We start from the raw sequence: 16645 nt of genomic DNA on the forward strand, positions 1-16645 counted from the left end.
ACCGGAGACGTTGCAGGGGCGCCTCAGGCAGATTCTGATCAAGAGATTTTAATCATGATAACCCTCCAGATTTGTGCAATGCTGTCACATTATAAACCTTTTGCAGAGTGTTTCAGCATCTGACAAACCTTTTCGAACTCAGGGGTCTTCCACCCAAACTGTTCTTTCCGGGATCGTACTTCATTTTCCTCTCGGTACCTGCAGCAACACCAACGCAGTGCTATTTTTTGTTTGAACACCCACTTATTAAGTCATCTTGAGCAGCTACATTCAAACCAGATTTTTAAGCTCAAGTTGACTTTTTCTCTTGGATGATTTGAATAATTTATGGAGTAGCTTTAACACTCATGCAGATCCACATGTAGGGATAAGAGCGGCCTCAAAAGGTACAGCTGTAACTACATTAATTCATGAAGGAGGAATGTATCACACCAGCTGTCTGCCGCAACGCTGGACTGAAACTGGTTGTTACAATGAATGTGTTTCAGTGATGAGATTTAGAAAATGTAACAGATATTTTTGCAGCTAACCCCTCGTACTAATGACTCAAACTGCTTTTTTATTTAAACAGTCTCAGATGTCCCTTCGGTTCCGTAAACTTGTTTTCTCTTCAGCACTTTGTCACACAGTTCAAATTATCTTTGGTAATAATGTTCAAAGGCTGTTTCTTAAAGAAATCTGAATCTGACAGCTAGAATTAAGTGTAAAACAAATGTGAGCTCTTTATGTGCCCAAGAGAATCAGAACAAACTGTTAGCGCTCACTCCACTTTGCCAAAAACCTCTCTGGTGGTGGGCGGTGACGCCTACACACTGTTCACTGTTTTATCCTGCTCAGATTTTTTACTCAAATTACATAATGGACCGATGGCTGCTGCACTGCTGGTGATTGTGTGAATTATTCACTATGAAACTCACTGCAGTCCTTTGTCCTCTGCTGCGCTCATCTGCCCTCTTCTCACTTTGACTCAGAGGTGTTTCCTTGCCCACATTTTCCACCTGTGTTCAGACTTCTGTTACAAATGAGGCTTGGCTTAATTAAGCCATATTAAATGCTTTCTTTTTCTTTTCTTTTTTTAGCTTTAATTTCTTAGGAACATGAATGCACAGGAAAACTTAGCAGAGGTCCCCAGTGGTAATACAATACAGCTTATGTATTATTAGTAGATAGCTTTGCATATACACATATATTCCCTGAAGTCCCATGGAGAAAGAGGGAGCATAAATGTAAAACACCAACAGGACAACATGCAGTGTAATGTATCCTAGAGAGTGTCTAACATGAAACAAGGGGAGCAGATAAGAATACAATGAATGGAAACAAGACTACAGCCAGGCTGTAGTGGTGCTTGCGGTGGCATTGCTAACACACAGATGTTTCCCACATAAATAAATAAAAGTCTATTTTCCCCATCTTGCTTTAGCTGATTATGAGTGCTCAACACAGTCTAGCTAACGTTGATGGGAATGTCATTAAATGGCAGGTATTTGGTCATAAATGAAAGACGTTGGTTTCCATATTACTAAAAAGTGAATTCAAGTTAATAGATAGATGCAATGCAACTTCAGCCCTTTTTCTATGCTATATTTGTTTACGTTTTGGAATATGGCGCCATTTAAAGCATCTTTTTGTTACGTTCCAATTATCTATTATTGGGTGTAATGTGATAATCGAGATGTAAAATGAATAGTCTAAGAGAGAGATCTTTCTTCTTGATTAGTAATTATGAAATAATAAATCATATGAGACTTGTGTATTCATTTCTCTAATACCAGCAGCTTATTGATACTACAGTCTTTAATAATTTAGCCAAAAGGCCTGTTTAAACCAGGTTTTAACTGTCTTCAATGAGCTGTGTGTCTCAGCCACTACTGCTGCCTGTAACCTTTGACTGTGTTTGTGAACAAGTCAAACCAGCGAGCCAAACTGCAGTAACTAACTTATCTATTAGTTTTAGAACACCTGCATGCATCCATTCTATTGACCCCACACATCTTTGCCTCCCTCTGAACCTCCCCATCAACTCTCTCACTGTCTCACAGTTTGAAAGGCCCTCCCTGGTAAGGAATCATTAAAAGTTGGCTCAGTTTTTGAAAATCAAATCATTTAGTCAATTATCGTCTTTGGCAATGAAGTTGAAACTTTAAAGTTTGAACCAGAGCTCGGAACAGTTTCATCTCTCCATGATTTCAGAAGTCTCAACAGTCACTTCATTATCCTTTTTTCTAGCCCGCCTCCACTTGATGTAGGATGCCAAAAAGCGAGTTGTAGCTCCCACGTTACATTAGCAACAGCTTCCTCTTTCACTGGCTGCCTCAAGTCCAGATTGGATCATACATTTCTAATCATCTGCACAGCTTTGCATGTTCATTCTCTCCCTAGTATGATACAAATTTGCTTGGTGCTTGCAGGGCTGCTCAAGTCCCCTCATTGGTGCCGTTTGGGCTTTCTGGGGTAAAAACTTCAGACAAAAGGCCTTTGTGGTTTTGGCCACTTGTTACTGAACCAGCCTCACTGTAAATAATAGTTGGAGGACTCTGTGGTTTCAGGAAATTGACTAAAAAGTATTAAAGTGCTTTATTATGAGAGCGTAACTGACTTGTTTCTTTACATATATGATGTGACCAAAAAATAATGAGCTTTAAAAGCCAGCCATCTTAAAAGCTGCTGATGTATTTATTGAGTCGACGCTTTTGATCCTCAGAGCTGTAAAACCACTTCAGACAGGGTTTGTTCGGTCAAAGGGGTTTAAATCTTAATCATTGTGCGTTAATATTGTGCCATATAATGATACACACTGAGACATTCAAGATAAATCAACCGTCAGAGATTTTGCCAAACCAAATGTAATGTCTTGGTTCAATCTGGCAGTTGTAGTTCTCAATATCCAGGGCTGCTTTATAGCCATATTAGATGTTTTTAATATCTTTGCAACAATTTGACAGAGTACCTTGATTTACAAATTATTGGATTTGTTTTATTTTTACCAGTACTTAACTTGCACCCATTGTTACATAATCCCTCACATGTGGTTATCAAAGGCACAATATTTTACAGTTAAACCATAAACTTTGTTGCCTTAAAAAGGCCTGGGGATTTATAACATTATAATCTTCACCAAACATCCCTTTCTGCAATATTATAACTTCTAAAACAAAAAGATTGGGGGGCTCTAATCTGTACAAAACTTGGCCATTTTGTCGTTTCAAATATATCTATTAATAGTGCAACCCTATTTCTCAGGGTAGACTGACGTTAATGGAGATAATGACATGATTAAATGTAAATAAAAATTCCATATCAGCAATATTTATGCAACATTTTAATGTGAAACATGTGTTTAATCTGGCCTGGTTTGGTGTTATGTAATGGAAACATGTATGTGATTTATCTGTATTTGTATGATGTAAATCCAAAAGGGTCCTCTGCCAATGAAAAGAATAATCAGACATCTGATCAAACAGCAGAGATTTCCTAAATCAACAGTCATCCTGGCTGATGAAGCACCGTTGCTGCTGCTGCTGCTGCTGCTGCTGTTGTGTGTGTGGGACAGTTGCTGCAGTCAGTGGTACAATCTGTTCATCCCACTTAACCTCATTTCTCTCTGTGTGCGGCACTCTCTCGCTCTCACGCTCCCTCTCCCCCATGTTACTCACCAGATTACAGGATGCTCTCACTCTCTCACCCTTTTCATCCTACGCCATCAGCGAAGGAGTGTGGAAAGGCAGCACTCAGCAGGCTGCATTATGTTGTGCTCAGACGCGGCAGCAGCGCGAGCGAGGCTCCTCATTCACACAAAAGATCCTGAACACGCATATGCGACAGTGGCTCGGAAACACTGAACCCACACGGGGCTCAGACAAAATGTGGATAATCTCTCATCCATCGGGCACTGTCGGGCAGACAAAGAGACAACGCATGAGCACATATATGCCCATACACGTGCACTCATGCGTATGCTAACATATATACGTCCATACACGTGATGTATGGAGCAGAGTGGAGCTCTGTGTTGGCCTCAGAAAGCTTTTGTGTTATAGATTAAATTCTGCCGCAGAGCTAAAAGTGGTCTTTAGCCGTGACTCTTGGCAAATCTCTGTGGATTGGCATGCCGCGGGATTAGCTCAGATTATCTTTTATTTGTTTGTTTGGTGGGAAGTGCCGTCTGAAGATTCTGTTTTGAATCCTCAGACACCCAGACTGAGCAAACGGTCCACAAAGCGCTTCCTCTGGAGGCTTTTCTCTCTTTTTTTATGATGCTAATGTAAAAAATGTTCTTGTCATCCTTTTGAAACTTTATTTAGATCAAGGCAGAGGCATGGTATTCTCTTGTAATAGAAGTGTGTTTACCAGTCTGGTCCCCCCACTCCTGCAGTGTCAAGGCAGTCTTGGCTCATACATCAAAGGCACTCAGATGTGATTATCATAATGCAAAGTCTTCATACTCTAAGTGTCTATGGCAAGCAGAAGTCTTTATTCTCTATGCAGCAGCTCTGCCATATTATACCTCATTAAACCACAAGAAATCCTTTAAACACACCCTGAATTTCACCTCCTGGCTGAACTCTGCCCCTCTCTTTCTTTTGCAGTACCTGATCAAAGTAAATGAGATCAAGACCAAGAAGGGAGTGGACCTCCTCCAGAACCTGATTAAGTATTACCACGCACAGTGCAAGTAAGTTCCACCTTAATCCCCCCCCCCCGACACTCAAAAAAAACTGCTTGTGTCTCTGTCTTTTCAGCTCTTGATGTCAATTTCTATCTCCTGTATGATTCACAGAACTTGATTCGTATATATAGCTCTCATAAATATGCGCAGGTCATCACACCGATATATTCTAACAGCGGTGGGGTTTGGTGGGTAAATAAGTGGGTGCTCTCTGCGCCAGAACCGCAGCTCCGCATTGGCCAGTGACAGAATGACAAATTTTCGCTCAGCGTTGCTAGGTCCTGTCATAACACCGAGACAAAACAATATACTTCCCTGTTAATCGCTTCAGCCTGGGCTTTGATGGATAGAGAAGCTGCAGCCGTGATGGAATGAAAGGCGTAAAGGCAATCGATGGAGAGCTGAGGGAAGTGTGGGACTGCTCGCAGCCTGAAGGAAGAAAACAATTTGTGTTCCTTTCTAACGTCTGAACCTGTTAGTCCAACAAATGTGGGACGGTAATTTGTCAGCCATGTCATTTTACTCACCCAGGGAAATGTGGACTCTTGTAAGAATGACGGTGATCACCTTCTACTTCAAAAAGCTCCAGAGAACAACTTATAGCCTTTGAGTCCAAAAGTAAACACCAAATATTCTCCTCTAGAAATTCCTGCACCTGTTGTCACTAACTGCATTGCAATGATGGAACAATTGAGGCATCAGTATACTCCAACGGATTATTTTATTTTTTTGTTTCCTATGTTTTATGTTTCATGTTCTATTTCTTTTCATGTACAGCACTTTGTTCCTCCAGCTATGGCTGCTTAAAGCGCTTTATAAACAAAGTTGAGTTGAGTTGATCATCTGAAAGCATCTGAAACTCCCTCCACCCACACATTTTCTGATGCACAACTAGTTTCTTTCTTTCTCACACTCTTCTTTTTTAATTGGCCTCCATCACTCTTTTATGCACAGACAAGTGCAACACCATGAGTGCTTTTAAAGAGAGACTGTCCAAATGCTTTGCACTATTATCCCAATCATTTTTTTCCCTTATTACGTCTGGCCTCTTTAAATGATGGCAGGCCTATCACCCCACAGTAAGGAGTAAGGTAATTCAAAGCACTTTCACCAGATTTCCAAAAGCATCTGATACCTACCCATCATGCACTATTTTGATGTCTGTATCGGGGTGTCACTGCGTACAACAATTTTTTGGATTGCCTTAAAGACATAATCCGATAGGTGTGCGTCGTTATCCTCATCATATTGAGACTACAAAGACATGCAGAGTTAAGTCAAGTCAAAGGCATTACATTGTGATAACTGCAGATGCCCTGCTCAAGCTCCAGTTAGAGTCATCCTCTAACAGACACTAGTAATCAATAAAAACAATTACAGTTCTCCTCCAGAATGAACACAAACTAAATCAAAAATGAGTCACTGCCTCCTACTAGAATAATGAAATTTGCAGCATGTGAGCTGGCAGGTTAACCAAGGTGTTGTAACAACAGATACAGGGATTTCCAGTGGACTACTTTCTGTGCTTTAAGGAGAAGATTTCTGTAATTTGGAGCCCATCTTTCCCAAAACGGGTGATGAGTAACGTGAAAATAGTCGCACTGGTTGTCAAAAAAAGTTTGACTCCCTGAGGAAGGTGTTCGTTCTTCAGGTTGAACATGACATTTTACTTGTTGTGTACTTTGGCTATTCTTGTAATTTATACAGGCATAATAGTTACAAATACTGGATTTTCTCTTAAAATGATAAGTAAAAGTAATTCTAAATGCATTTTGAATATATATTACAGCAAAAAGTCATTCCGGGTCAATCTTTTCCAGAGCTGCAGTTTTAATACTTTAACTATGCATTCCGCACGGCCACCAGTACTTGACATGCAGAGCTGGATGGAGTGGGAGGAAAAAGGTGGGATCCTTGATGCACAGTTTGAAAGAAAACAAGCGGAGGAGAGAAGTGTCAGAGAGAGTGATGAACAGAGGAAGGGAGAGAGAGGGAGAGAGAGAGAGGGGTCATTAGCGGTGATTTGCTGCTGCAGCGCTGCTTCGAGGTGTGCCCCGCAGACAGATCTATAATGGATTTCAGGATGTCCTATACGCACCTCTGCAAATCTGCTGTGGACGCAGCCAGCTGTGATTTCTGTGCCAAGAGCCAAAGATCGAGCCGAGCTATACATTAAACATGAACTGCACCAACCTCCTCCTCCACCTCCTCCTCTCTGTGACCTTCAGAGTGTAACACCTGACATTTGAGAAGAAGTCATTCCTTGTCAGTCATATTTATTACAGTGCAAGTTAATGTCAGAGAAATTCACATGTGCCTCTGTTCTGCAGTTTCTTCCAAGATGGCTTGAAGACAGCGGATAAGCTGAAGCAGTACATCGAGAAGCTGGCAGCTGATCTCTACAATGTAAACACACATCTTTCCCCTTTTTATCCCTTTGTATGCTTTGATTTTGACTTTTATTCTTCAGAGAATCAAAGCTGATCTCCTGCACATCTGTGATTCAACACAAAATGTCACATCTCAAGTTCTGCTTACTAGTTTCTTTTCCCAGAATCTAATGCATCCCTTATTCAGCTCACAAACCTTTCTCACACTGGAAAAAGCTACTAAGTGGAGTTTGTGTTGAGACTTTTTGGGGTGGAATTACTCTTTCCAGCGTCTATATTGAAGATATTGTTAGATAAACATGGTTTGTTTACTTGCAAGTTATCAGAAAGTAGTGCTCAGAATAGGACATGTAGCAAAAGAAACTGCTGTGCTGTTCTCCTGGAGCCGCAGTTTTATCAAAACATACAGAAATGCTCCTGCAGTTATTGGGTGCGAGAATGCAGCACATCTGCAGGAAGTGTCATGATTCAGATTCTCCTGGAAACTGGTAAACCGAACATATCCAAAGATGGTAACGCCCTGGAAAAGTAGAGATCCTCGAACTGCAGGGCTTGCCACTAATGAATTTAATTTAACAGAGCAATGTTTTGATTGTCGGGCCATGACATGACAATAGACCTGGAACTAACCGTGATTTTCCATTGTTGATTAAGCTGTCAATTGTTTTCTTGATTAATCAATTAGTTCTTTGGTCTATTTGGTTTGAGCCCAAGATGATAGTTAAAGATATCAAAAGAGAAAGTAAAGGGAAGTTTGTAAATTGTTGATTTCAGTCTAGGTATTTTTATGAGTCATTTTATTGGCACAATAAACAGCTCTATGTAAACACAGCTAGTAATTGCTCAGCTCTGCTGGTGCATTTGTTCTCCCTCAGATCAAACAAACTCAGGATGAGGAGAAGAAGCAGCTGACTGCCCTGCGGGATCTGATCAAGTCCTCCCTCCAGCTGGACCAGAAGGAGGTAGGCAGGTCACACCCGGACAAATTTAAACTTGTAGCAAGTGACATTCGTAACAAGGCCGACCCAAAGTCAGCCGTACAGGACTAAACACAGCAATGGCACACTTGATTCACTCATGGGTACTGCCCAGACATGTTGTGAGAGAATGATTTTTACCACACACGTCCTCTCACTCTGGCCGCTACCAGGTCTGGAGCTTGTCTCCTGCAGCACAGAGCGAGTGCCCAGTGCTGTACCATGCTGGTAGCCAGTGTGTGGTAGGCTTTGCTGGTGACCAGTGTTGTGCCTCACTGGCTGCTCAGTGGAGAGCCCCTCACTGCCCGACCTCACACCACATCACACACACTGCCAACGTTTTGTTCTTACACGTTCACACTGTCGGTTCACTGTTCTGCATGACATGATCTAGACAACCTTTCACATTTAATTTACACTTTTTGTAGCTTCTCTAGCTGATAGCACCTGCGGTTAGCACTTACAAATAGAGAACGAGCACTCGCGATAATGGTTTCAGTCTTTCACACCCGTCGCCTGCACCTGAGCGGGATCTTTCACACCTCTCCCCTCTATCTTCCCCCTTCTGCCTTCTGCTTGTCTGGAATCAAGTCTAGAAGAGTAAGTGCTGGTGCATGTGGAGCATGCTGGCATCTGTCTGGTTGTTATGCTTGACAGTAGAGTGGTTTTGCCCTTTAGAGGCGTTGCAGAGCATGTCTGGTAGATTTTGAATAATAATTTCCATGTCAGCACTCTCAGACACTGTACTTTGATGAGTTTGTAGTGTGTTCGTGTGCATGTTGCATGTCTGTCACCCACATCTCTGTGCATTACAAGTGTTAAACTGTGGTGTCTTGTGTTTTGTGTGTGTATCGTATGGATTTGAACAGGACTCGCAGAGTAAGCAGGGTGGCTACAGCATGCACCAGCTGCAGGGGAACAAGGAGTTTGGCAGCGAGAAGAAAGGCTACCTGCTGAAGAAGAGTGATGGGTAAGCTGCTAACACAGCCATTATTTTTTTTAAAACGCTGCAGAGCACCGCTCATGTTGCATTAACATTAAGCAGAAGAAGAGGAAACACTACTCCTTTGCTAATGTGTCCCCCCCCCCCCACCCTCCTCTTACTTCACAGGCTGAGGAAGGTGTGGCAGAGGAGGCAGTGCTCAGTGAAAGGGGGCATGCTCACCATCTCTCATGCCACGGTGAGTACAAGACAAATGTACACACACACACACACACCCACACACACCCACACACACACACACACACACACACACACACACACACACACACCACACACACACACACACACACTCCCTGACCCCCTCAAGTGACTGTGAGGATCAAAGGGAGAACATCATGCGGGGAGGTTGCGTTGGGCTTTCTCAATCTGGAAGCTGGCAGAGTGGAATTGACATAGATGAGTTGTCATGGCAACCCTGTCGCCCCCCTTCCCTCCTCTCCTCGCCTCTCACCCCTCCCCCCTCATCCTGCGCCTCGGTGACTCATCTCAGAGCCAGTGTGTGAGCGCTACTGTATATGCTAGCACGTCTGTGGAGTCGTCTCCACTCTCGTGCAGCTGCAGCGGCCAATGAGCAGTGTGATGTTTTTCTCTTCCAGTGTGGCATCTGTACACTGACTGTATTAACTAAGTTATGACCTCCTGGCGCAGATAATCAGTAAATCCAGGAAACATATCATGTGGATTTAGGAATTTAAAGGAAAATGAAATCCTGTGCATTTATGCTTTGTTAACCTGACTGATCAGAGGTCATCTGACTGATAGTCAGCATTACTGCTGAATATCTAAACCACTCATCCAGATTAAATGCTGACAGTAAACGTTTCGTTAACCACAGATATGCTGAAATATAACATTTCTTTAGGTTACATTTTATATTTTATTCTCTGAAAGTGCTGTGTTTATGATCTGGTTAAGTTTAGACACAGACATTTCTTGGTAAGGGCTAGAAAAAGATCATGTTTTTGCTTAAAATACCTGATTTGGTCAACACAAACACTGTCAGAAATGTCTTGAATTCTCTTCAAAAACATCAGTTTTCTCTCACCACACACACAGCTGGAACTTGTCCAGAGTTCTCCTTAAACTATCCAGTGGTTTGACACTTACAAATGCTGAAACCCAGTCTTGAACTGCAGTCACTGATTGGCTGCTCTCTCTCCTCCACAGAGTACTTTATCTCCTGAAATTAAAGTCAGGTCATGAACATGCAACATGAACATGAAATGACAAATATTGTACCAATGTGGTACAAATGTGACAAATACAGTAAACTGTTTGCAGGATCTATTGTTAAATATTTGTCCTTTGTCCTCAGCAAAAACCCTAATAATCTCTTGAAAATTAAAGTCCATTAAAGACTAGCAGCGCTGCTTTTGTTGTCCTTTTATTTAATACAAGTTTTCAGTTTATATTTAGAATTTTGGAACAGTCCGATGCTACAGTTTCTCTTGAATTTAAAATAGGACAATTAAAAACTCTCACAGGTCAAGAAAAGGATGGTAAGCCTGGTGAAGCCAACAGTCATCCGAACCTCTGCAGTTTTATTGGTCACAAATTGAGGTCTTATAGTTTTGGGGTGTGAGGATGATTTGAACCTTCACACAGCAGCTACCTCAAACATGAAAACATCAGTCTGACTGCTCAAAGAAGCTTGAAGGAAATGATTGTCTCAGATGTAATATTAAAGGATTCACCTTTGTTCTGACAGCAGATGAAGGGAGTGAATCTCTAACCTATCAGTCTTCTCTGGTTCACTGAGTAGTAGTTATGTGGGACCTTCTAATCATTTCTCTCCGTCTGGAGGCGGTTCACCAACTTCCTTTTCCTTCAGCCGGTGTGGCAGCTGAACTCTCAGTGACTCTCGATGACATGGCAGGTTGCCAGCAGGCCAGCCGAGCTCCATGGCTCATCACAGCCTGTTAGCATTTCATTAGCACGTGCACTCGCCCCTCCTCTGCCCGAGCACTGGCAGGAGACAATGCTCAGCGTATATGTGCCAACTGGGTCCATTATCACAGCCCAGCAGCCAGCACAGTCCGGCTTCTTAAGAGGAGTCCCAAGTTTATCCTGTATCTGTGTCAAGGGTTCTTGTATCTTTAATTTTGTGAATATTCAGGTTCAATATGACTTTATGTTTCCAATCAGTTTAATGTGATCTGTTTTGTGCTCACAGTCCAACAGGCAGCCAGTCAAACTCAACCTGCTCACCTGCCAGGTCAAACCCAGTCCTGAAGACAGGAAGTGCTTCGATCTCATCTCTCGTAGGTTCAACACACTCATCCCGCACATTCCACCAACATGCCAAGTAGGGCTGCGTGTTAGTCAAATAAAAAGTGACATTACAATGAGTTGATTTTCTGCGATATATGAAAACCAGCAAGAATTTTCACCAGATAACTTGAAAAGCTGTATTCGGAATGATTCAGGGGATTTTTTTGTGGGGGAATGTATCAGTCAAGCAAAGCCCTGCTTTGTTTGATGAATCGATCAAGAATGTTTATGCTTGACTTCTCTTGTAGATTGGTCATCGAAAATTAGATCTGTGTGAGTTTTGCTTTTGTACCGACAACTAAAAGCTGTAACAGGACATGTTTGCGTTAATTTGCCTTACTTTGACATTCCACACGCATTTGACTATTGGTAATTGCGATGATGATGCTGAAACGATAAGTTGTGCAGCCCTTGTGCCAGAATAGCTTAGTTACATATAGAGCTACAACAGTAAGTCAACAGATAGAAAAATACTGACAGATTTTTGGAGAATCAATTAATGGTGAAAGTACTTTTAAATGAAAAAATTGCAGAAAATGCTCTTTCCAGCCTCTCAACCATGAAGATTTCCTGTTTTCCACCATTTTGTTTCATATCAAACTGAATATCTTTGTGTTTTGGATTGACGCAACAAGGCACTTAAAGTCTAAGAAGTGTCCAAGAAACTGGGACGGACATTTTTCAGTATCACTGACATCAGTTAATTGATTAATCTGGAATATAATCGTTGGTTGCAGCCCTAGTCATAAACGTGTTTAGTATGAGACAGTTGTGGGAATTTCTTCCTCTTCTAAGCATCAAAGAAAACAGATCTTTGGAACTATAACACAAACTGTTTCTAAGAGACTATTTTTGAGTGCTTTTCAAACAGGTGTCACACACACGTATATTTGAATAGTTTACTGTACGCTGTTAGTTTAATAAAATACAAGATAAAACATTTGCCTGCTTTACGACTGTTTCTGTATTCCACAGATAACCGGACATATCATTTCCAGGCTGAAGATGAGCAAGAGTTTGTCATGTGAGTAAAAAAAAAAAGTATTCATGATTATTCCTAAAGGTTTAAAGATAACATGCCTTTTCTTAAATCCAGAGAATGAGTTTCATATTCGCGTGTGACCTGATGTTTTTTTTATTAATGGCGGATTTGTTGGCAAGTCGTTATCACACAGACAGGAAGTGTTTTGCCTTGTGAGGAGCAGATTGACTGTTGATTGAGTGGCAGCAAGGGCAGCAGTGGGATTTGTGGTCGGCAGTTATTCAGGTCGCTGTAACCTCACACTGTTGGTTCCCATGAAGTCAGACAATTGCACAAATAGATCAGAACAGCAGCAATTCAACAAATGTAACATGAACATTACAAATGCACATACATTGTTTCGATTGAAGTTTGTAAATAAAAAAAAAGCTGTATGTGTAGAGCTAGATAGAAGTGAGCTAGCTTAAGCAAGGTGCTCACAGCTACATTAGCCGCTACCATCACAACACGCCCGAATCTCCAACTGGACTGTCTGTGGTTGGGTTGCATTATGGGTAATGTAGGCACCAGGTTTTAACAACAAAGACGAATGTGAATGAATAGTTTGGTAGTTAGCCAACCAAACAGCTAGCTTGCTCATTGTCCAAATGCAGCATAAAATCTGATCCAGATTGCCAAATCTATGTTTACTTTTGGATGGATTCAAGTGTTTGACATAATTTTGGTACATTTTAAGTTTATCTCTAAAAGTGTCAGGGGAATGCACAGTTTTCCCTGAAGACTACAAGTTTAAAACAGAATACAATGAAAACAAAACCATACAAATACAATATAGTGAGATAATACAGTAAAAATAACAGAAAACGATAATATATTGCCTGTATTGCCTCTGAGAGCAAACATTAGGGGAAACAAATCCAGCTTGTTTGAAGATCAAAGATAAACAATAGTTTGTGTTAGCATAAGTATTGCCTTAATTAACATTAAAATAAGACAAAATGTTAATTAAGGCAATACTAATTAAAATATCAAGATAAAATTGAATTTTCTCCTTTTGTAGCTGGATAATCGTGGTACTAATGTTTAATCTGTCTGATTTAAATTCACAAAAGCCCAAATTATGGATAAACAGACTCAAAAAGGTCTCAGAAACACACTGAATCATATTAACACAAATCTGAATCTTCTTGAGCTGCCTCGACTAAAACACTCTTTGATTTGTGGCACTTGATCTGCTCTTGCATGTTGTCACTCTGATGCTTTGCTGTGGCTGCAGCACTTGGTTCAGCGCTGCTTGAACACTCAGTATGTACATGTCGTCCACTGGGATCCAGCTTTCTGCTCCTCACTGCCGCTCCTGTCACGCACTTCTAACTGCAGCTTCTTCGTGGGATTTTCCATGAAATATTAATATTCTGTAGGGCTCCGGCTTTGTGCAATTACGCTCCCCCTCAATTAGGCGTGCAGCATATTATAATGCATAATATAAGTAAACACAGGAAGGCTTTGGCTCAGCATCTGTGCACCTACGCTTCTGCGGATGAAAATATCTTGAGTTTTTTTCACACACTCAGGTTAACAGACAGTCTCACGCTTCAGTTTATGTGCCCACTCCCTGTCTGGCCTCGGCCTTTGCAGACAGGCTTGAGTGACAATGACAAAGGAAGTGCTGACGTCAGGGTCATAAAGCCCAGTGTGTGTGTGTGTGTGTGTGTGTGTACGTGTACGTGGGTGTGTGTGGTGTGGTGTGGTGTGGTGTGTGTGTGTGTGTGTGTGTGTGAGGGCCAGATCAGTGGCTAGAGCGTAGGAGCAGATTGTGCCGTGTATTGAACTGCAGGAGGCCATGTTTGAAAGGCAGCTACAGTGTTTTCCTGTCTGCGTGCATGCTTAATCACCACAGTGTGTGATTGTGTGTGCATGTGTGTGTACATCTGTGAGTGTTTTACCTTTTACAAAGTAAGTAAACCGGCCAGCGCAAAAGAGTATCGAGGAAAGTAATCCAAAATTAGAACCTTTTCGAGTCAAAGGAATGCTATTGTTATAGTCTTAGTAGCTCTCCAAACATCTTTTGTGCAGTTTAGGTTTATATCCAGTCTGTAATGAAGCATACAGACAGTTTATTTTTTTGTGACGATAGAGCGATGAGGTATTGAGTCCATGGAAATCTTTATCTTGCTCTTTCATTGCAATGATTTACATTTTTTTGTGATTTATTTGTATTTCTTGAACAGAAACGATTAGTTGCCAGATGACTAACAGGCAAATATATCTATGTGATTCATTGTTTAAAGAGTATTTCAGGAACAACATGCCAAATAATCCCCATGTCTCTGCCTCTAAACAGTTAGGATATTTATTTTTTCTCTGTTTGGAGTAGAATATCTTTTTATCTAGAAACTGTGATGGTCATCCATCACTTTTTTGTCACGTTTTTAAAGGGACAAACTGAAACTTAAAAGATCAGGCCAAGAGCATTAATCTATTGTATTGTTAAGATGCAAAATGGTACTAGGATTCCAAGTGCAAGTGTCGCTTTGCCAGCCATGCTCAGATTATGAACACCAGTTAATTGTTGGGGATCTTGAAACAGAAAAACATTATTATATTTCTTTTAAATTCATCAGTTGTTTTTGCTTGAAACATCTGGCAGGCCAAATTGATCCTATGGCGGGCCAAGTTAGCCCTCTGGCCCCACTTTGATCAGCCCTGGTGTGGAGACCAAAATATGAACAGAATCGAGAAATAATCCTTAGATGAGAGCGGCTCAGCTATTGATTTTTAGCTCACGTACTTTATATCTGACAGTGTTTTTATCTCTCGAGGGAAAACTTAACAAATTGCATTATAAATAAAGTGTATTTTATAACATTAGTAATGATGTGTTTCCTCTGTGCAGTTGGATCTCGGTGCTGACCAACAGTAAGGAGGAGGCTTTGAACATGGCGTTCCGTGGCGAGCAGAGCAGCGGCGGCGAGGACGGTTTAGAGGACCTGACCAAAGCCATCATAGAAGACGTGCTGCGCATGCCAGGCAATGAAGTCTGCTGCGACTGCGGAGCTGCAGGTGTGTACTGCTGCTGTGTGTCTGCCCAGAGAGGCTCCACACATATATATTATTACACATCCTCTTCCTGCTTTGTGCTTAGTCGACCCTCACCTTGTTACCTTGAAAGACAAACACGTTCACTTCAGCATTTTCTGATATAACTGCAAGCAAATGTTTTATTTAGAGCGCAGATCTTGATTCCTTTGCAATGTCACAGCAGCCCCGAACTCAGCGTCCTTCAGTTGGATGGTAACTGAACAAGCTGCACTGCAAATCCCCCAGCAGCCTTCAATAAACAAGTGTGTGTGTGTGTGTGTGTGTGTGTGTGTGTGTGTGTGTGTGTGTGTGTGTGTGTGTGTGTGTGTGTGTGTGTGTGTGTGTGTGTGTGCGTGTGTGCATGTGCGTGTGTATGTGCAAGTCTTGTTAACATGCAGGACACAACCTGATCCTGATACTCCCCTGCATTAAGAAGCAAAGACTCAGCATTCAGGAGTGGCATAGACGTTCAGGCCCTCTGACATTTACCACACACGCACATATATATACATACACACATACACATATGCACACACATTCTCCTCTGTCAACACAAACACACACACACTTGCTGACCGACGGACAGGAGGACTTCATGCTCTGAGGGGAAAGAAAGCATTTCTCAGCTTTGAGAAACAACATCATTATATCACGTTCTTACATAAGTCACACACGCTTGGTCGACCCCTGCAATCTCAGAGAGGGGAGGTAATTTGTCATGTCTGTACTCTTGTTGCTATGTCCGCTCGTAGACATGTTTTCAGTAGTAACACGTCTTCCAGATGTGGGTTTAGGCTCTGTTTCCTGTTTTTTTTTTTACCCCCTAATTCCCTATTATTTAATGGGTCCCCGTTAGCTTCCACAAAGTTGTTGCTGGTCTTTCTAGGGTCCAAATTAACAGGCGAGAAATATAAAAATTGCCATAGCACAGTATCAATAACACAAGTGCAGTGCAGTGCAGTGTAATGCAAGCATAAAAAGACTGCAAAAGAAATAGCAAACAACAGTAACCCATAGTAAAAATGGAAACATAACTGTCAAAAACACAGCTCTGAAAAGTAATAATACAAACAAAAAAGTATCAAAACGGTTATCACACACTAGCATCATTGATAAATTGCTCAGTTTATATTTAAGTGACATCTTGAATATCTAAGAATGAAAGGCTAGGAGCTCTCCCTGGACTCAAATTGAGTTTGATAGAGTGACTCTTCAGGTATGTATACATGTCGCCAAAATGCGTCGCAATTGGTCTTTAAGGCCTAACATGAC

The 16645-nt window shown here is 41.5% G+C and overlaps 1 protein-coding gene across 7 annotated transcripts in view; it reads left to right on the plus strand.

The window, feature by feature from the left end:
• The window catches only part of asap1b (ArfGAP with SH3 domain, ankyrin repeat and PH domain 1b), a 62475-nt gene that overhangs the window by 30066 nt on the left and 15764 nt on the right, over positions 1 to 16645 (plus strand). For 5 of the 7 annotated variants that reach the window (XM_030397921.1, XM_030397922.1, XM_030397925.1 and 2 more), the window contains exons 7-15: positions 4590 to 4675; positions 7000 to 7075; positions 7935 to 8021; positions 8628 to 8636; positions 8906 to 9006; positions 9148 to 9217; positions 11213 to 11300; positions 12286 to 12334; positions 15189 to 15355. In XM_030397921.1, coding sequence (XP_030253781.1) covers positions 4590 to 4675; positions 7000 to 7075; positions 7935 to 8021; positions 8628 to 8636; positions 8906 to 9006; positions 9148 to 9217; positions 11213 to 11300; positions 12286 to 12334; positions 15189 to 15355 — 733 coding nt within the window. The remainder of the gene's footprint in view (positions 1 to 4589; positions 4676 to 6999; positions 7076 to 7934; positions 8022 to 8627; positions 8637 to 8905; positions 9007 to 9147; positions 9218 to 11212; positions 11301 to 12285; positions 12335 to 15188; positions 15356 to 16645) is intronic. The other 2 variants (XM_030397923.1, XM_030397927.1) reach the window with 1 other exon arrangement.

Source organism: Sparus aurata, chromosome 19 (assembly GCF_900880675.1).
Source record: "Sparus aurata chromosome 19, fSpaAur1.1, whole genome shotgun sequence".
Classification (NCBI taxonomy): Eukaryota; Metazoa; Chordata; class Actinopteri; order Spariformes; family Sparidae; genus Sparus; species Sparus aurata.